Genomic DNA, 19,983 nt, shown 5'->3' with positions numbered 1-19,983 from the left:
GAAAAAGCTGACCAACCAAGCCCGCATTTGCAGAAACTCATCTCTACACCGAGCCGATCGACGCCGGCAACATAAAATAGAAATCTAAAAATATATGTTATTTTCGCTGTTATTGCTTCTCGGACCGCGTAGTAACAAATATATGCCCGCTGAAAGCACAACCTTGTACTTGGACTCAACATTGTGGTGAAATTGGATGTATTTACGAAAATAGCGCAACATTATACTGACAAAAGCTTCGAGGATAGATTCACAGTACACGGTTTCGATCACAACAGATAACTCATGTCAGAACCTTCGTCTCCAAGCAAGAACTCGCTGACCGGTTGGTGGAAACACATCAAAAAGGGCGAGTCGGAGCTGAGCTCGCCTCCTCCTCTGCCAATGAACGGTCAAAGTCTCAGCTCCACATCAGGGTTTTCTGCGGAGTCCAAGTCTATTTCATCTCCCACCCCGCAATACCGCGCGAATTCGCCATCTTTGCTCTCACCCTTGGCTTCACCGACGAGACCCTTCCTAGGTTACAAGTCGCGCTCGTCCCACAACGTGAGACCGCTGTCACCATTCCAGGACAACGGGTCGCAAGAGAAACTAAAACAACACCGAGATTCTTTCATTCAACAGCGACAAATGGACTATATTGGCGACTCGTCGATATTCGGTTGCCCTATCGAGGAGTCAATCAAGGTTGCTGAGGCAAAAATATACATCAGCAGTGACCGCGATGGACTAATACGCTACGGCCGAATTCCCAGAGTGGTGGCACTATGTGGATCGTTTCTGAAGAAGAACGGACTTGAGGTTGAAGGGATATTCAGAGTCGCAGGCTCGACCAAGAGAATCAAACAGCTGCAATTGATATTCTCGTCACCGCCTACTTATGGATCTAAAATTGACTGGGATGGATATACAGTTCATGACGCTGCGTCATTGTTTAGGAGATTCCTTGGCTCGCTCCCAGAGCCGCTTATACCGCTCTCCATGTACGACAAATTTAGGGAGCCCCTTCGCTCACGTCCCAATATCGTCCGCTTCCTCAAAGAGAAGGAGAAAAAGATGAGCGATCTCAGCGGCTTGTCTTCGTGCAAAGAGGCGCAGAACCAAGAACAGGAGCAGCTCACCGACGACGAGATAAAGCTTCGCAAAAGGAATAAAAAGGAAAAGATAAAAAAAGAGCGCAAAGAGGCGCTGAAAGACTACGCGAGACTAATAGAACAGTTGCCTGAGCTGCAACGACAGCTGCTCTTCTACATCTTGGACCTTCTGGCCATTTTTAATGCACATTGCGACAAAAACCTCATGCCTGCCAAAAATCTAGCTGCCATTTTTCAGCCCTCGGTTTTGTCTCACTCAGACCACGATATGTCGCCCGAAGAATACGCTCTCTCGTCGCTGGTTATTGAATTCATGATTGAATACTCGTACAAAATTTTGCCAGCTGCTCAAAAAGTTTCCAGAAAAGATTCTGCACTTGACTCTCCTGCTTCCCCCACAACAATTGAGCAGACAAGTTCCAAACTTCCCGCTCCAACTGCATTGCTGCCTCCACCAACCACAAAGTTCACCAGAAAACATAGCAAGAGTTTATCCTCTGTCCAATCTCCGTCCGACATGCTTCGCGTGAACAACAGTAAGTCCAAATTGGAGCACACCCAAACGAATACTACAGACGAAGTTGACTCGGCAGTGGAATCGGCAGTGGATACGGACGATGAGACACGCCCGCTTGCTCAAAGGCTATCTGTTTCGTCGATCGGGTCTCAAAAAATGCGTTCATCGTTCTCATCAACCTCAAAAACATCACCCTCTGAAGTCAAAGCAGAGAGTCCACTGAAAGCTGAAGCTTCTGTTCCTAAAACGGAGCTCAAGCCTCCAGTGCTCAAAATTGGTGCGTATGAGTCCACTTCGCTTTCTTCTTCGACAAGCCAAATGGGAACAACGATCAAACTACCAAACTATCCAGGCTCTCCGAAAAACATACCATCGTCGATCGACGATAACCTGAGCTCCGTCCAGGGCCCCCCAGATGACGAACGGGAAACCAGGTCTGAGGAGGATCCAAATGGCGCTAATGGGGAGAAGCTCTCTTGGTTCAAAAGATTACGATCAAGGTCCACTTCCAAGTCTAGAAAATAAGCAGAGTTTAATTAGTCACTAATGTAAATTACAGTTCTATGACTTCAACTTCGTCCGCCACTAGTTTTCTCTTCTTCACTGGGCTCGTGCTGTCCTCGGCCTTACGTTTAGGACCGTCCAGCCCATTTATGTCACTCTCCATAATGAGATCGTCTCCCTCCATGATCAGATCGTCTTCCTCACCTTCTTCCTCCTTATTTTCTTCTGGCACCATTTTCGCAGGAACCTCTAGCTCTGGCAGTTCCAAGTCATCTCCTCTATCGACCAATAATTCCAAGGAGTCTAGCTCATCATCAGCATCACTGATAAATAACACATTGCCGTAAGAGCAGACTTTATCCAGCTTTGTTTCCAAGTTATCGTCAAAGTCGTAATCATAGAGAAGTCTCGTTCCTTCTGCGATCCCAATGTCATCTGAATATCCATATTTGTCAATGATCGCTTTGCGCAGCTCATCAATTGTGAATCTTGAAAGGTCTATTGTGATTATTCCCCTAGTGACAGAACATGCTGGACATTTAGGGTTTCTAGGAGCCAGCCCAGATGTGTTCACAAACCTGGTGGGCTGATTCGAGTCATACACCATTCTCGACTTGGAAACCTTTTCTTTCATCGTCGCGTGAAAAACATGGAATGAAGAAAGCGCGCTGAATCCAGCCATGATGGCATTGGTGGTGGCCACCGCAGGAATGATGTTTCCTGCTATTTGTTTGATCTCAAACTTTGTTTTCATTGGAATGTGGAAAATATACGACCGCAGATTGGCCGCAGAAACCACAAAGTCCAAAGTGTCCTCGTCGTCCTTGTCAAAGTCGACAGGACCCTGCTTGAGTCTCTGGGCGATTTTGCTGGTGGAGTCAATAAAAAGCGCAAGATTCTCCTCCACCGTCCAAAGTTCTTGTCCATCGAGACGCTCAATCGTGGCTGGTTCGCATCTCAAAGGCTCCGGCTTCTCCCTCGTTTTCCACAGAGTCTCAATCCGTAAGAGTCTCTCAATGTCCTCTTTGAAGATCTTTTCAACAATTTTAGACACAAAGCTCTTATCTCCCGGAGCAGCTTGGTTGACCAGAACTTTAAGATCCAGTAACTCATTTGATTCTTTTAGTAACGCTTCTATTTCAGCCTTGTTATCGCTCTCAATGTCTTGTGGCTTTAGCTTATCCTGGTCGGAAACATCGTCTCCAAAGAGCTGTGGGAACAGGAAGTTTTTTGCCCAAGTGATGCAATGAATCGGTTTGGAAGGCGTCGAACGAATAGTACACACGGGAAACGTTTTAGGCTGTTCTTTAGGAATGCACGCAAAACACTCTGTTTCGTAGGGGTAGATGGGTTGAACTTGGCCTTTCAATCCCGACGTTCCGCTCTCGATGAGTGGGATTTTTGTGAAGAGTGCAATTTTGTTGACATAGAATCTGGCTTCCAAATTGTCTAGCGCATTGAAGATGATGTCGAACTGGGTGAAAAAGCTCAACGGAAACATGTTTGTGTCCATGATATTTCCGTGATGCGCAACCAGTTTGCTGGCGTGGTTAAAATGACTAACAGCCTGCTGTGCAGTCATGGCCTTGGACTTCTTGATGTCTTTTTGGCGGAACAGAAACTGTCTGTTGAGGTTGGACAGGTCGATTGTGTCAAGATCCAATATATGTATCTCGCCGTAGTTCATCAGAAGAAGGTCCTTGAGCAATTCGCACCCAATTCCTCCGGCACCAACCATCAACACCTTTGACTGGCGGAATTGGTCTGTTTGGCTGCCAAATATTTTCCTCAAATGAGAATCGTACATGTTGGGCGCCGTTTTGTATTTTTGAAAAATATATTTTTTGCTATTCATTATTCTGTACAACGATGGACAAGTATTCGGTTATTCTGCCAACGTATAACGAGCGCAAAAACTTGCCAATTATCACATATCTCATTGCGAAGCACTTTGAGAAGGCTGGCTTGAACTGGGAAGTGATCATCGTCGACGACGCATCTCCTGATGGAACACAAGATGTGGCTAAACAGTTGATCAATCTGTACGGTGCAGACCACATCCAACTTAGAGCGCGTGCTGGAAAGCTGGGACTGGGAACAGCATACATTCATGGACTGCAGTATGCGACCGGTAACTTCGTGATCATCATGGACGCTGACTTCTCGCACCACCCTTCGTCCATCCCAGAATTCATAAAGAAACAGAAAGAAGGAGATTACGACATTGTTACTGGAACGCGTTATGCAGGCGATGGAGGTGTCTACGGTTGGGACTTGAAAAGAAAGCTCATCAGTCGTGGAGCCAACTTTCTTGCTACTGTGGTTCTCAGACCACACGTCTCGGATTTAACTGGTTCGTTCAGATTATACAAAAAGGATGTGCTGGCTAAAATTATCGGCGCAACGAAGTCTAAAGGTTATGTTTTCCAGATGGAGATGATGGTGAGAGCCAGAGCTATGGGATTCACCATAGCTGAGGTGCCTATCTCGTTCGTCGACAGATTATATGGAGAGTCCAAGCTTGGAGGAGATGAGATCATTGGCTATTTGAAAGGTGTGTGGAATTTGTTTACCAGTGTTTAAAACCCGCTGCACCGGGTCTCGCTGTGTGTAGTCTGACATTTTAGGGAGCACACTCGTGCACCACATCGTATACACGAGCTGTAGCTGACGTTGCCACAAATGGTGCAGAGTTTTTTGACCATCACGTGGCCTGGCTTGATTTCAAGTCCATTGAATGCGCGCATCTCGGCCTTATCTAGTTCATCCACGTAGTTTGACCAGTTCTTCTTCGAGTTTAGTATCCGCTTGACTGCCACCGACGGTGTAGAGGTGCGTTTCCCAGGTGGTGGTCCGAGGTTCTTTGGGATTTCCATCTTGTGGATCTCGCTGAAGTTCTCTCTATCAAGCTCTTCAAATCGTCGGTTGGCTTTCTTAAGTTCAATGGCATTGTGGCGTTCTGATTCTTCGTTCTCTTCGTCCCCATCTTGATCGAAGTTCTGCTGTTCGATAGCGTTCTGCAAAGCGGCGATGTTATAATTGATCCGTTTTCGCTTGTTTGGTGCTCTTGCTGCCGAGCTGGGCGTCGATGCCGTGTGTGCAGTCGCCTTCTGTCGCACGACTTCCTCAATAAAATGCATTTTGGCGAATATTTAAATAACGAAAATAATTAAACACAGCCTGATATAGGTAAAATTTATCGTTGATTTATTCATGATCTCTATTTCGAGCTACAAAGCGTGATGATCTTTCTGTGCAACTGAAGAACAATATTTTCCACAGACAAATAGTCACAGGCTATGGCACGACGCAAATACACCACTTGACCAGAGGCAGGCAAAGGCTCGTCGCCTTTCAACGTGGCATATATCTTGTTGGTTGTGTCCTGAAGCCACTTCTTAGCAGTGTCATCATATTGGTCAAACTGAAGAGGCTCAATGCTGATGACAAATAGTGACTTGTCCAGGGACAGCTTGTCCGTTCTGTGGCGCAGTTGTATCGTCAGAGCAAAACAAACTCTGTCAGTCTTGACTTTTTTCTCCGACTTGCGTTCTAGATATTTGTAGTATGTGATTTTGAACATCTCGAAATCAAACATGTTCAATTCGAAGCCGCTCTCGGGAGTCATCCTAAGTTGCTGAGAGTTGCTGTTCTGTTCCAAAAAGTGTCTGTAGAACTCTTCGCTGTCCATCGACAATTTCACAAGGAGCTTGTAAAATGGTAAGGTCAGTTTGAGATATCTGACCAGTAGTTTGATCTTTTGGAAATCAAACTCACTAACCATGTCGTTCAAGTATTTAGAGCAGAGTCTATGCGGATTATCTTTTGGAAGCTCGATGGAGATCGAGTCTTGCGTTTCGTTCAATAGAATTAGCGTGATCATTTCTTCAGAATTAGATCCATATTGGAAAGAGACTTTTGTGAGGGAAATGTCAATCACTTTGAGCGACTCGTCATGGCTGATTATATGCAAGAGCGATAACAAACTAAAGAATTTGTTGAGCACTAGAAGCGAGTCACTCATGATGGAAATGTCCGTTGTTGCCAAAGGGTTGAAAAAGCTAGCTGTGGATTCGTAGTTTAGTTTCTCCAGCAAGTTGATTTGTGAGTGAATCTTGAATATAGAAGTGTCTGGGTTCAGCTCTATTGAATTATTCTTCTCATCGTTGAAAGAAATAGACGACAATTTGAGCTCACTTTGCAGCTTGCCAAAAATCATAATTTCCAGCTCGCTGTTTTTGATATTCATAGTGAGCACCAGGGAGTCGCGGCAGTTCGGAATATTGAATAAAGACTTGTTGTCCAAAATCACTGTAGCGCTGTCTCCCTTTTGCATGGAGTCCAAATCAAGCCCAAAGTTTTGCTTCGTAAACTGTCTAACCTTCTCGTCACTTTTGTCTACGGTCTTGAGCTTGCATCCTTGATTTTCCAGTTCTTTGACAACCAGGTTGCAGAGCAGCATGGACGTGGTTTTCTTTGCGAGTGTGACAAACGATGGATAGCTGTATTCGCTTTCCGCGCCCCCAAGGGTTATTGATTCACACCAAGAAATCGACCACTGACCTGCAGACGACTTGATTCTGGAACACCACCACTGAACCTTGGACGAATATCCCGAAACCCCAACAGTGAGGAACCAACCGCTTGGCCATTTCTTGCGGCGATAAAACTTGAGGGCAAATAGCTGTTCTGCAAAAGTGCGATCTTTCAAATGATCATAGTCGATATTGAGTTTTGTATATTCTGCGGTGGAGAGCCTGACAACATCCACGCCAATCCAGCCAGTAGCCATTAACATTGACCCGAGCTCGCTTAGCTGCGTTTCCAAACGTAGCACAAGCAGCTTGAGTGCGGTCTCGCGCGTGTCTGCATTAATTTGAGCCGCGACTCTTGCCATTATAGGGGTAGGATTTTGGAAGAAGCCATCTCCAGAAAGAGCGTCAATTCCATACACAGCTGACTTCATGGAGCTCAAAGTCAGCAGTAGTTGGGAATCTTTGTGCAGCGACACAAATTTGTCAGCCATTTCGATTTTATCAGAAACTTCCTGTTGCACTTCTTTAATGTGCAGTTCAATGTGTTTTTGGATGATGTCTCTAATTAGGTGCTCGATAGTGATTGATCCATCTTCATTCTCAAGTGTAAAATCATGGTCTGTGCACAGACGGCCTTCACGGATCCAACGGAATCCTAGTAGATTATTCTTGAGTTTTCCAATCTCTATTGTAGACTTCACAGACCGTCTTTTCACCCAATACGTGACAACAACAAAGCATTTTTCCGCATTGTATGTATGGGTTAGATGTCCCTTCCACATGCCCATGCGCAGGCGAATTAGCTGACGATGAAGGTAGTACAGTTTGCAGGTAATGGCATAATTATGGAAAATATTGTACAATCCAGTGAGACCGTTTTTGCTCAGTTCGATGTTGGCCACTTTCTCTAAGTGTGCGAACGTCATATATGGAAGGGCTGTTACCTGTGGGATTAACTTATTGTCCTTAGATTGGAACTCTAGTTTGAAATCAACTAGGAAAAACCCCGATTGGTCATAGGTATTAGCTATTGAAACACAGCATTGAAACAAATTAGGAATGCGGAACTTGACCCGGCCATCCTTAATTTCGTAGCTGTAAAAAGGTTTGGGAAGATTGTCTTCAAGGGCCATCTTGGCAGAAAGCTCGACGTCGAGCGTCTTTAGCGTATGAAGTATCAGCTTGGGATCAATCTTTTTCTGTGGTCCATAGTTGTGAGTTGGAAGTTGTGGTCTTCCCTTAATGAGAACCTCGAGCGCGGTCTCGAGGTCCGGATTCGGGAGCTTTGCAGAAACCAGCGATTGTTTGATCCCTCCGATTTGCATCAGGGCATTTGTGATGCTTTGGTTCTGTTCTCGAAGCCACACAAAAAGGTCGATCAACTTTTCAACGCTTTGCGAATTCCGAGCCCATTTGCTCAACACGTACAATCTCACAAAGTTCTCTCGAATACTCACCAGAATGTCGAGGAAGTTGCGTTTCTTGACACTATCAGGTTGGGTTGTATTTTCCAGTGTTTTAAGATATTCGCTAAGCTGTTTATAGCTGTGTACAGCGTAGCGTTGCAATACAACTCCAAGTGGAGTCATATTGGCCGCCACATGGGGAATTGGCGGAACCTCAGCGTCTGACATGGTGCGCAGTTGGGGAAAACACTTTTTCTCTGAGTATGACTTTCTTGCCTTCCCTGTGGCTGGTGTACATTTTTTCAGTGTGGCTTGATCAACAAGAAAGTAAATAGAACAAGATTATCTATATCATTTATAAGTTCCCTGAGAGTCGGTCTCAAATCGCACAATCCAGCGTTTGCGATGACTGAGTCCAACAATGATGGCCCTGATGTTGATATCAAGGTGCCAGTAGCCAGGGAGTTCGTCGATATCAATGATATGCCCTCTGCAGAAGATGTTGCTCAGGCTCCTTCCATTGATTCGGTCACAGACTCGAGCTCGGTGGATAGCAAAGGAAACAGTATGTCTCGTAACCAACCGTCAGGTGGTGCACTGCATATGAAGAAACTGAGAGAGCCAGGCAACATTCATACAAAGCACAATGACAGGACTACCTCGGATGTGCATTTTGACGATAGACGGAATTTCTCCCTGAACATTGAGCCCGTGCAAAGAATCGTGTCGGTGCCTCTGCGACCGCCAGAATGGCAGCAGACAGCATATAACCTTCAGAGCACGGATTCAATAAGTGAGGACACCGAATACGGTAAAGATGTGGTTGCTACGTTCTGCACGCTTGAAACGGCAACTCATGTAAAACAGTACTGGCATTGCACAAAGGAGATCGGTCGCGGCACATTCAGCATCGTCTACATTGACCAATCAGAAACGGTAGCCGTCAAGGTGTCCAACATTCCTTCGCATGATCCGGACACAAGACTTCGGATCCAAAGCTCGTTGGTGCGAGAATTGTCGCTCTTGCAATCAATCAATCACCCGAACATCGTCAAGCTTCTGGGTTCCAACTCAAGGTTGGACAAAAACCAAGTGATCATGGCAATGCCGTACTATTCCGGAGGCGATCTGTTCACACTACTTGTTACTTTGGGACAGAATTTTACTTATCACCACAAAAAACTGGTTTTCAGAAACATTGTGAGCGCAGTCAAATGTCTTCATGATATGAACATCTGCCACAGAGACATTAAACTGGAAAACATATTGCTCGCGCCAACTCCGGACGAGTTTAGAAACGCATCAGCTGTTGAACTTGACAGTAAGTATGAGCATTCAGTAGCTGTGCTATCTGATTTTGGTTTGTCAAAGAAAATAGATCCGCAACAGCCTCTCCTGACCACGCGATGTGGCTCCGAAGACTACGTGTCTCCTGAACTACTTCTAGGACTCGCATACGACGGCAAGCAAAACGACTGTTGGTCTCTGGGTGTGCTACTTTACGCAATGTTGGAAAACAGACTGCCATTTGATCCGCTTCCCAACAGCACTGGACGAGGCAGGCGCTCAGCAAAGCCCGCCCATCGCATAGCAACTCTGACTTGGGGGTGGTATCATTACAGAGAGCATAACATGGATCAGCAAGGAAACGACTGGGGGCCTGCCAAACGCGTTGTGGAAATGCTACTTGTCAAAAGAGATGAAAGGGCCGATATTAACACTGTGTCTGAGAGTGAGTGGTGCAGCTGGCAAGCCTCCGATTAAAGTCCTGTTGTTTTTCAATCAACTCGAACATGATGACATATTTTGTATCGAATAGTTTCTTCAGAGTATCGTTTGGGACATCTTTGACAACTTTGAACTTTGCATCTTTCGCCGCACATCCGCCAAGTATCGAGCATCCGCGAGCTCCAATCAGCTTCGAGTCTAAGTCTATAGGAAGAAGGATGTTCATATCGTCTAAAATTAATGCCAGTAACTCCATGAGTCTAGCATTCTTCGCTTGAGACCCACACACTTGCAATGTCTTGAGATAGAATCCTGATTTGCGGAAACACTCAACGATCATTTTTGTAGAAAGAGCCAGGTATTCCAAGATTGAAAGGTAGCAGCACACCAGGTCCCTTGTATCCTGACGCAATGATCCTCCAATTATCACGGACGAGAGATTCGAATCGTTAAACGGGGTTCTGTTCCCCAGATAATCGCCAATGTATAATCTTTTTTCTATCAGCTGCCAGGCAGAACTCAGTTTCTCACTTTCCACAAAAAAGCTCACCAGCTTTTCGAGTTGCTGAAACATATTTGTGGACTTGTCCAGCGTTTTTGCTGCCGGATGATTTTCAAGCAGAGACTCGAAAAGAATACCCGAACAGCTTAATCCTCCTTCATAGAACCAAAAGTTTTCTGTCAGATGGAAAGGTCCCCAAATGCCTGGTGGAGGTTCCTTTGGGGCCCTGGAAACAGTCAAGTAGCATGTGGAAGTACCTGCTACCATTACCAAGTTTTCTTCTGGACTTATATCGTTGTTCTGCAGAGCAAAAAAAGAAGCATAGCAGTCTATGACCCCAGAGCAAACCACGGCAGATTTGGCGTCCCATCTCTCAGCCAATTCTGGCGAGAGCTTGGCAATAGGGGTTCCAGCGAACGGTATTCCTGGATATGGAATGTTTTCGACTCTGCCGATCTGGGACTCTTTGAGATGGATATCCAGTTCGCGAAGACATTCGATTGAGAATCCCTTCAGCGAGCCATCGATCCCTATATATTCTGTGTTGTACTTCTGTATGTTCAGTACCTCGCCTGCAAGCTTCCACTCGATCCAGTCATGAAGATCAAATATACGAGGTTTGGACGGGGTTTTTCTAAGATATTCCTTGATTTTGGGAAGAGCCATCTCTGCGATTATTGACCCTCCAAGACGTTGCAGAATTCTTGGATATTGCGTTTCCATCTTGCTGTTGATAGAATTTGTCTCTCCTCTGTGATCCATCCAGAGAATTATATGGCTGCTATCATCGTCCTCAACCACCAAAGAGCAGGTCGCACCGCAACAGATTGATTTCAAAGTTCCTTCTTCTTTAGCTTTTGCTGCTTGCAAGCTTTCATCGATAGCAGTTAACAATTTGGACCAGAGCTGAGGCGAGTTTTGCGTAATAATTCGATTGTTGGACGGATGGTAATAGACATCGATTGCTTGCTCGGACCCGCCTACCACTACCCCCTGATCATTCAAAATGGACGTCCGCAAAGAACTGGTACCAATGTCAATGCCCAAGTACCAGGACGACATAGCTGACTTAGACATTTTTAAAGGTTTCAGGTGTGTGATCTTCAAATTTATATAGTATTCGGTTCTATTTAAAACAATCCGTAATCTCCAAGCAAAGTCAATCTATTACATAAAAAAGAACGTTTGTAAACTCATGTCAAAAATGGAAACTTCTCGTTAAACGTTTCCTGGTCAAGCATCTCAAATTTGAACCATTCGATAAGACTCAAGAAGACCTTGGAATGGAAACACACAGGCTCCTCGATCTCGTCCAACGAATTGATGGTTTCGGAAGCAGGTAGCGGGTCAACGATAGTGAGGTCATTGGATCTGGAGCTGGAGCTGGCCAGCGGACTCGACCCGTGATACTTCTTCTCCATTTCGTAAGTCAAAAGCGGTTTAAAAGATTTCTCGATAGGAAGTACAGCACAGAGCCAGATTCTGGTCTTGTAAATTTTGAACAGCTCCTTGATCAGTCCTCTAAAGTCTAGTCTTCGAAGGCAGTAATAGTATATGATCAGTTTTTTCTTGTCGAACTGGAATTCGACATTTTTGATGATTAAGTCCAGGTTCAAGGATTGAACGTAATTTAGACAAATGCGATATGCCATTAATTCATCATTATATTTGGACGTCAATTGGGTAAGTTCGTGAGGTTTAGCAAATCTTAGAATTTGTTTGTTTGGTAAAGTGATGAAGTTCTCATCTTCGTTAATAATCGAGCGTTGAGTGTGCGCGTTGTGTTGATTGTTCTGATTGTTCTGATTGTTCTGCGGTTTGTTATTTGGTGGGACCTGAGACGAGTTGGCGTTGCCAAATTCGAGTGACTTTAAATGCAGCTTCTTTTTGAGATAGTTGAACAACAAGGCGAACCGAAAGTCGATCTGTGGCTGTAGAACCATCACCAAATCTTTTCCACGGTCTCCTTCAATGATAATCAGGTCCTTGGGGGTCAACTTCAGGTTGGACGTTTTCGGCAACGAAATGATGTCCAACTTTCCATTTTTGTTGATGATCATCGAGTAGTTCTTGGAGACCTTTTGCGGCGATCCTGCAAGATCCTCATTCTGTGTGAGGAGATAATCCAGTAACTTGCCAACTCGAATTTGAAGAAGTCCTGGCGTCTCGGTCAGCGAGGTACCCAGCAAAACATTCAGCTGGTGCACGATTTTCATCGAAACGTCAAAGTCGCCGAAGTACTTGGCGTCTTTTAGAAACTCAGCTTTCAGCTCTGCCGACGTGACAATGGAGTTGGAAACTTTCTCGAGAAGTAACCCGTTGTCAAGCGTGACAAGAGACTCCTGTGGCTGTACCTGCGGTAGAAAGGAATTCAGAGGGGGTAAAAAGGACGATGAAAAATCAAAGCTGTGGGTTCTCGAATGATCCACATCAAAGAACCTGGAAGAGGCAGTGTACGGTGGAGCCTGCGCAAACACTGGTGGAAGATCCAGCTTGTTATGGTTCGTGTAGTAAAGCTCTGCTGTATAACTTGGTCTTCTCGAGGAAATGTTCGACACACCGCCCTGGAGCTCCACGGGTAGAGTGAAGGCACTGGGATTGCTAAAAATCGAGTCCCTAGATGCGCTCGACACCGAGGAATGTGGAGAACTATTTTGATTCACTTGATCTCTCAGGTAACCCAACTTGGATGACAGCACGTCATAGAAAGGGTCTGGGTCCACCAACTTCTCTTGGCGAGGTGCAAACTCCGGAGCAAAGGTGAACTGTTCCATGAAATTGTTGAAAGACGCCATTATGGAGGATGATTAATCAGACAACCCCACTGGAAATAAAAAATGGAGTTTACGGCTGCTTTAAATATCCGAGCAAAAATTGAGGGGCATCATCATACTTCGCGATTCTAAAATCCGGGGTTGTCGTGTGGGGCAAAATAAATTCATCAAGTGGATGGATTAGGCTACAGTTTACGGATACTCTGTATACAGCCATCTGTAGCATCGCCCAGTGTTCACCGTTGCTGCCTCCAGGGGCAATGCGTAGGGTTTCACCAACATGCGCAGCGGCTTATGGACCAGGGCTGCCAATTTTTTCGCGGTTTCGGCTTCCGCCGCTGTCATGTCTAATAGCGGGTATCTAAACGTGATGCCTGCAAACCGGAAAAGATCGTACCCTTCCACTCTGATTCGCAACGTTGCAGCCGAGTCCACCTCCTTCACCAGCACGTCGATTGCTTTTGTCATTATCGTATTCTCGGGGAAGCTTTTGTAGATGAGATCGGCCGTGCGTGTCTCCAGCCGCATTATCTGCACATAAATGAAATATGCTCCCGTGTAGTCAGCTAGCGGAATTTGCGAGACTGGGAAAGTCACGTTTGGCGTGTCCTTGACATATCTGCTCTGCTTAACAGGGACTTCCCTTTTGTACTCTTTCTTTGGGGGCCCCTCGTCGTCAGAGCTTACCATGTCGCTGAGAAAACCAGTATCTGAGTACTGCTCTGGTGACGTGTGGCGGTGCAATTTCTGTGGCGGTGAATATGTCATACTAGTAACTGACTCGCAAAGGTCACCCACAACCTGTTTAATTTTGGGGTTGGACTTAAAATAGGTACTGCATTGTAACTGCCAGTCGCGGAAGACCTCCCGTGCCAAAGCATAGTTGTTCTCGTTTGGGTCGTATATCGTCTCTGCTGCAGGATTGTCTCTGGCTTCAAGAGTACTCACGGGCCAGATCTGACTGTAACAGTTGTCAGAAAAACCAGGGTCAGCGATCAGATCAATCTGGTCGCCCCACGTCTTTGACCTCAGCCGCAGTGAGATCACGGTCGCGTGCTGATATAGCGGATAAAACGAAGCGGTCCTGTTATCGAACCATCTGGCATTCACCTTGTCACCAAAGATGCGTTTTAGATGAGTCACTGACTCGGGATAGAATGCCACATCAATGATACTGTCAGCCTGTTCAGGAGCATCGAACAAGGGCGGGTCACAGTTAGCATAGTTCATCTCAGATTGCGCGACAGATGGATTTCGAGAAAAGTCCGTCATATGCACCACAATTGGCTTGGTCGGCCTATCACGAGTGGTGATGCCTACCACAAGCCCCATGATTCGTTTTCTGGTAAACGTGGTGACGGGTAGGTCCCGCACACGCAAGATATCGACGGATTTCTGCGACATCGCAGATATCAGATTATTTGGGATAAATTCGACGCGTCGCTTTACGTATTTTTTATTTCACTATCCTGTTGAAAGGTAAATATACATTCTAATGCAATCCAAACACAAGTCACAGCTGATCATTAACGTGTACGAGTTGAGCGTAAGAGAATTATTTCTCTGTCTATAAAACCAATTTCTTAGGTTGCTCCCAAGGGTTGGACTGGTCTGTGAAGTGACCGTACGAGGCAGTCTTGAAGTAAATTGGTCTAGCCAAATCAAGCTCCTTGACCAAGACACCTGGTCTCAGGTCGAAGTTCTTGTTCACAATGGCGACCAGCTCCTCCGAGGAAAGCTTGGAGGTTCCGTACGTGTCAATGTAGATCGAAAGAGGCTCGGCCACACCGATAGCGTACGAGAATTGGACCAGACATCTTCTGGCAAGACCGGCGTTGACCAAAGACTTGGCAACCCATCTAGCAGCGTAGGCGGCAGATCTGTCGACCTTCGAGAAGTCCTTTCCGGAAAAGGCACCACCACCGTGGGCACCCCATCCACCGTAAGTGTCGACAATGATCTTTCTACCGGTCAGACCAGCATCTCCGTGAGGACCACCAATGACGAATCTACCAGAAGGTTGAATGTGGTAGATGGTCTTGTCGTCTAGCAGGTGTGAAGGGATGACCTTGTGAACGATGTGTTTCTTGATCTCAGATCTGAGGTCCTCAGTGGAAATCTCGTCAGCGTGCTGAGCAGAGATAACGACGGTATCAACTCTCAACGGCACAACAGCGCCGCCGTCATGCTTGTACTCGATAGTGACCTGAGTCTTGGTGTCTGGTCTCAACCATGGGAGAGCACCGGATCTTCTGGCGTCAGCAAGAGCGGCGTTCAGTTTGTGGGCCAGCAGGATGGTCAATGGCAGCTTCTCATCGGTCTCGTCGGTGGCGTAACCGAACATGATACCCTGGTCACCGGCTCCAAGCTCCTCCAAGGCCTTGTCGTAGTGCAAACCTTGAGCAATGTCTGGAGACTGTTGCTCAATAGCCACCAGAACATTACAGGTCTTGTAATCGAAACCTTTGTCGGAGTCATCATATCCGATGTGTTTGATGGTATCTCTGATGATCTTTTGGTAGTCCAGGTGGGCCTTGGTGGTGATCTCACCGAACACCATAATCATACCGGTTTTAGAGGCAGTTTCACAGGCAACCTTGGAAAGAGGGTCTGCAGTCAAGCAGGCATCCAAAATGGCATCAGAAACCTGATCGCAGATTTTGTCAGGGTGACCCTCACCGACAGACTCAGAACTGGGGGTTAGCACGCCAACACAGCACAACGATACTCACGTAAAGAAAAAGTGTCCAGACATGTTGTATTGACTCGTAAATCTTAATTAGGAAAATTTTTCAATATTTATACACTGAAGAAATAATGCGCATGCGCAAAAAGATCCAACAAAAACAGGCACATGGGAGCTCCCAAATTTTGGGTCCCGAGACCATTTGGAAAACCGCAGGTGCACCAATGGGTGGCCGGTCTTGAAACAACGCCAACGCATGCTGGAAATTTGCATTTCTCAGCTGTTTTCGTGCTCGTTTAACAAGTGTGGCTCCTCTGATTAGATAATCCCACCATACCCCATGTGATTTATCTCTTTGCCGGCTTCTTCCAGAAGTACTGTTTATGTGTCTTTCTGCAACTGCGCAAATGCGAAGCGGAGCCCTTCAGCTCCTCCACGAGCTGGACCCGCGACTTGTCCTGGTCCTTTTCCGGGTCGTAGTAGTATTCCTCGTCCAACGGCTTGCCCGCCGCATCTTTACCAACACGGTAGATTACGCCGATACAGTCCACGTAATATATTAGTAAGCCACGCAGCTGCTGCTTAGTCAACCCCAGATCCTGCACAGCCTTGAGGTCCATCAAAATCTGCAACGGTGTTTGCAGCAGTCTTGAGTAGGCCAAGTGGTTGACCAGAATATTGGCAAGATGGGGCAGTTGGGGCTGCAATGGCTCCAACAGGACATCGGCCTCCTCCTTGGAGATCTGGTGTTCGGTGTCCTTCTTTTTTCTCGGAGAGTTGTGGTTCTTGCTTCTAGCGCGTGCTTTGGTGGCCGTGACTGGATCCGGCGACTGTTCTGGAGTGTACGCAGGAGAAACGGCCATTTGCTCTTTTATGGCCGCAGGCGGGATGTTCTCCTTGTCTTCATGACTAGTCTGGATGGGCTCCACGGGGATTTTAGTCTCCTGTTGCACTGGCTCCGGTGTCTGCTCCAATTCTGCTTCAGCCTCGTCCTCTGTCAGTTCATCCTCTGTCTCTACCAGGATCAGCTCCCCACGGATGTCCAGAATGAGTCCTGGAAGCATTGGCAAAAAAACGGTCTCGCCCTTGAGGATGTAGAGATTGGTCACCGAGGCCTCCTGGGATAAAATACGAGAGCTTTTTGGCGCGATCGTGCTGCTGGTGACCTCAAACGCGTCGTCCTTTTTCACAACGTCCACGCGTCCTGGCACTGTAACATTGACGCCGTTCCAGCCAGTGCAGTGAAGCTTGAGAGTATGAGTTTCGGGAACGTAGTGGACGGAGCAATGGGTACGCGAAACCAGCTTATTATGGGGGTTAAGCACGCATTGGTTCAATCTGGATGACCGTCCAATGCTAATCTGGCGCCCTGTCAATGGCACCTTAAGCCTGCGGACCCGCGACATGGGGGAAACAATCTCAACTTTGCGCGATGGCAGTTCGAATGCAACCTTGCGTGCTTTTTCAGACTCTTCCTCGTAGCCAAGCGACGAGGATGGGTTTGGAGTAGGGTAGTCTTTGGACAGAGACAGGGGCTCAGACACGTTTGCGGCCATTTTGGCGCGCAGCGGACTGTTCTCCCCACGAACTGGTGATGATGGTAAATACATGGTGGATAAGTTTTACTCAGCAGAGCGTGTTTCTAAATAAACAGTCGAGACATCGCGCATTGATTTTGCCGACGGTCGACAGTTGACAGATGGTTGAGAAACGGTCTTAGCTTTCACGTGATTTTAACAGTCACATAATTTTTCTGCAGGTTCACGTGATTGCAATTAGTTGAAAAATTTTGTCTCAACTTTCTTAAAACTTACACACATTCGCAATGGGAAGTATGTATAACCACTATATGATTTACTAACAAGTTCAGAGGGTACTCCATCGTTCGGTAAGAAACACAACAAGTCGCACACTCTGTGTAACAGATGCGGTAAGAGATCCTTCCACGTCCAAAAGAAAACATGTGCCTCTTGCGGTTACCCAGCTGCTAAGATGAGATCCCACAACTGGGCTTTGAAAGCTAAGAGAAGAAGAACTACCGGTACCGGAAGAATGGCCTACCTCAAGCACGTGTCGAGAAGATTCAAGAACGGTTTCCAGACTCAAAATTAGAAGGTGAATATATGAAGACTAATTAACTTTACTCCAACATAATATCGTCGTCCGGGATGTCATAGTTGATGCTATAGTGCAGTGCGTCAGCTTCGTCTCCCGTAATGCACTGGCCAATCACATCGCGCGCCATGTCGATCGTCCAGTCGTCGTAGTTGATCTCCACCCCGTTCGGTGAGGTAGAAACCTCGGGCACGTGACCTTGTTCACGCCACTGCCGTATCGTTTCCAGTGCCAGCGGCTTCAAACTGTCTGCAGAGATTCGTAACAGGGCTATAACGAGCTCGCGTAGCGTGGTTCCCGGCAAATCAGATATTGCAACCTGTCCTGACGACAGCAGTATGAAATGCACGAGCCTCATAATCAGAGAGATTAGTTGCAATCTGCAGCTGACTGTGTTTGCACGCGGCGCTCTATAAATCAGCTCCTGCTCAAAACCAAGCTGTGTCACCATTGACGAGACAAAATGTGTAATGATTTCTTTCCTGATTGAGCTGGCAGCTCGCTGGGAGAAGTAAGCCTCAAAAAGTTGCAATATGCGAATACGAAGCTTTAAGACCGCAGTTTCGTGTTTGTTTTGGTGGCCTATGCTCGAACTCGTTTCGAGTATTTGCCTATATTCATCCCACGAGTGGGATATGGGTTTGGGCGAAGCATGATCAGGAACCAGAATATCTAGTAAGGGAGCATATGCGTTGCTCCCAATATTTCTGTTGAGGCTGTATATACACATATCTTGCTCCAGCCCCTGCGTAATGAAAATGATAAGGTTTGTGAGGATATCTGTCGACTCTTTGGTAAGTGTGTGTTTTTTGGATTTTGAGTTATCTGTGTAAGCAAATCGGTCTTTGGTAATTGAGCTAGCTAGAATTTCCACCAGATTGAAAACAAATCCAATTGGTGTTTTCAATGACAGGCAATGCAATAATAATGACTTTGGGAAATGCGACCAATACTCTGTTAGTGTCGGGTTGTTTGGTGTATCAAGATACGTTGAAAGCTTGCTTAAAGTTTCCATGATATCCATCAAGTAGACTGTGATAAACACATCAAGGACTTTCTTGTGCATACTCTTTTGAACAACGTCAAGCTTGAGGTCTGTAGATGCCGAGTTTGCTGTCGTTATTACGTCCATATTTTCGTTTGATAGGTATGGTTGATCCTGTTTGAGTACTGTGCTAAAGTTTTGTAGCAAATGGTTCACACTATTCATTGAGTCTTGTATCAGTTGAAAGCTTACTGCTTTAGGTCTATAATTTAGACTGAACTGAATAAGCGACAGCAAAAAGGGAGCCGCAAAAAGATTGTCTCGATCAAGTGATTGCACAACATAGTCAAACAGAATTTCGACAAAGCTACTCAGTAGCATATCGATCCTATTTTTGTTCTCAAACCGGATCAGGTAGTCCACAATTGCAGTTTTGATGCTTTCTCGTTCTTTTGATATATGAAAATCCCTGTTTTCGTAATTGAAGGCCGACGATATGTTCGATAAATAGCTTAGTGTTGTACAATTCATTCCTGGAATGACATGTGACGAAATGGACTCTATAAACGAGTTCTTCTCGTCTTGAAATATTGAGACTTGATTGATTATGGCAACGGTTTGAGGGCCCTCTTGAGTCACAGTGCTCGTTTCCTTTGTGCCTGCTGATCGCACAGACACATCAGAGATGGACATCTCTATTGACTCGTCCTGCAACCGACGCTTCTTGGTAGCCGGGATGTACTTGGCTGCCAAATTTTTATTTTCAGACGTAAGAAACTCATTGTCCTCTTTCACCTTGTTGACGTTGTCCATGAGCTCATTGATGCGCTTTTCTCGTTCACTCAATAACACATGATAATGTTGTTTCAGCTTCCTGTTTTCCTGCTCGAACTTGTCGCTGATCTTTTGTAGCTGGGCTCGAAGTATCGCGTTTTCGCCCCTTAAAACAAACGGATCAGTGCTGGGCTCGGGAGGCACCGGGGCTACTACTGAAGGCCCACGTGATTGGGAACGTGTTGAGTAGAGCTGATCAAAGTCCACGTCGTCATCGTCAAAAGAATCTGACGAGTCGAAGGACATATCAACAATGCTAGATTAAATCAATATTTAGGTTCTTGATAATAGATGCACGACCGG

The 19,983-nt window shown here is 46.1% G+C and overlaps 12 protein-coding genes across 12 annotated transcripts; 4 read left to right on the top strand and 8 right to left on the bottom strand.

Annotated features, from left to right (window-relative positions):
- Positions 1–285: 285 nt before the first annotated feature.
- Positions 286–2,136, top strand: HPODL_00422 (GTPase-activating protein SAC7; the record flags this gene model as incomplete). The annotated part of the gene is made up of 1 exon (XM_014080370.1): positions 286–2,136. The coding sequence occupies one exon, from the start codon at positions 286–288 to the stop codon at positions 2,134–2,136; it is 1,851 nt and encodes a 616-aa protein (XP_013935845.1).
- A 28-nt stretch (positions 2,137–2,164) lies between these two features.
- HPODL_00421 (UBA2 Nuclear protein) lies at positions 2,165–3,922 on the bottom strand (the record flags this gene model as incomplete). The annotated part of the gene is made up of 1 exon (XM_014080369.1): positions 2,165–3,922. The coding sequence occupies one exon, from the start codon at positions 3,920–3,922 to the stop codon at positions 2,165–2,167; it is 1,758 nt and encodes a 585-aa protein (XP_013935844.1).
- Positions 3,923–3,984: 62 nt separating this feature from the next.
- Positions 3,985–4,698, top strand: HPODL_00420 (Dolichol-phosphate mannosyltransferase; the record flags this gene model as incomplete). The annotated part of the gene is made up of 1 exon (XM_014080368.1): positions 3,985–4,698. The coding sequence occupies one exon, from the start codon at positions 3,985–3,987 to the stop codon at positions 4,696–4,698; it is 714 nt and encodes a 237-aa protein (XP_013935843.1).
- A 637-nt stretch (positions 4,699–5,335) lies between these two features.
- HPODL_00419 (Mediator of RNA polymerase II transcription subunit 14) lies at positions 5,336–8,284 on the bottom strand (the record flags this gene model as incomplete). Its single annotated transcript, XM_014080367.1, has 1 exon — positions 5,336–8,284. The coding sequence occupies one exon, from the start codon at positions 8,282–8,284 to the stop codon at positions 5,336–5,338; it is 2,949 nt and encodes a 982-aa protein (XP_013935842.1).
- A 177-nt stretch (positions 8,285–8,461) lies between these two features.
- Positions 8,462–9,820, top strand: HPODL_00418 (uncharacterized protein; the record flags this gene model as incomplete). The annotated part of the gene is made up of 1 exon (XM_014080366.1): positions 8,462–9,820. The coding sequence occupies one exon, from the start codon at positions 8,462–8,464 to the stop codon at positions 9,818–9,820; it is 1,359 nt and encodes a 452-aa protein (XP_013935841.1).
- HPODL_00417 (FGGY-family pentulose kinase) lies at positions 9,771–11,363 on the bottom strand (the record flags this gene model as incomplete). Its single annotated transcript, XM_014080365.1, has 1 exon — positions 9,771–11,363. One exon carries the CDS (start codon positions 11,361–11,363, stop codon positions 9,771–9,773), a length of 1,593 nt encoding a protein of 530 aa, XP_013935840.1.
- A 116-nt stretch (positions 11,364–11,479) lies between these two features.
- On the bottom strand, positions 11,480–13,081 carry HPODL_00416 (uncharacterized protein; the record flags this gene model as incomplete). Its single annotated transcript, XM_014080364.1, has 1 exon — positions 11,480–13,081. The coding sequence occupies one exon, from the start codon at positions 13,079–13,081 to the stop codon at positions 11,480–11,482; it is 1,602 nt and encodes a 533-aa protein (XP_013935839.1).
- A 171-nt stretch (positions 13,082–13,252) lies between these two features.
- On the bottom strand, positions 13,253–14,464 carry HPODL_00415 (uncharacterized protein; the record flags this gene model as incomplete). Its single annotated transcript, XM_014080363.1, has 1 exon — positions 13,253–14,464. The coding sequence occupies one exon, from the start codon at positions 14,462–14,464 to the stop codon at positions 13,253–13,255; it is 1,212 nt and encodes a 403-aa protein (XP_013935838.1).
- Positions 14,465–14,627: 163 nt separating this feature from the next.
- HPODL_00414 (S-adenosylmethionine synthase) lies at positions 14,628–15,815 on the bottom strand (the record flags this gene model as incomplete). The annotated part of the gene is made up of 2 exons (XM_014080362.1): positions 14,628–15,753; positions 15,793–15,815. 2 exons carry the CDS (start codon positions 15,813–15,815, stop codon positions 14,628–14,630), a joined length of 1,149 nt encoding a protein of 382 aa, XP_013935837.1.
- A 278-nt stretch (positions 15,816–16,093) lies between these two features.
- HPODL_00413 (Transcription factor TOS4) lies at positions 16,094–17,356 on the bottom strand (the record flags this gene model as incomplete). Its single annotated transcript, XM_014080361.1, has 1 exon — positions 16,094–17,356. One exon carries the CDS (start codon positions 17,354–17,356, stop codon positions 16,094–16,096), a length of 1,263 nt encoding a protein of 420 aa, XP_013935836.1.
- A 215-nt stretch (positions 17,357–17,571) lies between these two features.
- Positions 17,572–17,858, top strand: HPODL_05150 (uncharacterized protein; the record flags this gene model as incomplete). The annotated part of the gene is made up of 2 exons (XM_014080360.1): positions 17,572–17,578; positions 17,617–17,858. The coding sequence occupies 2 exons, from the start codon at positions 17,572–17,574 to the stop codon at positions 17,856–17,858; spliced, it is 249 nt and encodes an 82-aa protein (XP_013935835.1).
- A 28-nt stretch (positions 17,859–17,886) lies between these two features.
- HPODL_00412 (uncharacterized protein) lies at positions 17,887–19,926 on the bottom strand (the record flags this gene model as incomplete). The annotated part of the gene is made up of 1 exon (XM_014080359.1): positions 17,887–19,926. The coding sequence occupies one exon, from the start codon at positions 19,924–19,926 to the stop codon at positions 17,887–17,889; it is 2,040 nt and encodes a 679-aa protein (XP_013935834.1).
- Between the last annotated feature and the right edge of the window lie 57 nt (positions 19,927–19,983).

This window comes from Ogataea parapolymorpha, chromosome III, assembly GCF_000187245.1.
Source record: "Ogataea parapolymorpha DL-1 chromosome III, whole genome shotgun sequence".
NCBI classification, from domain to species: Eukaryota; Fungi; Ascomycota; class Pichiomycetes; order Pichiales; family Pichiaceae; genus Ogataea; species Ogataea parapolymorpha.
This window is presented reverse-complemented; position numbering and strand designations above follow the sequence as displayed.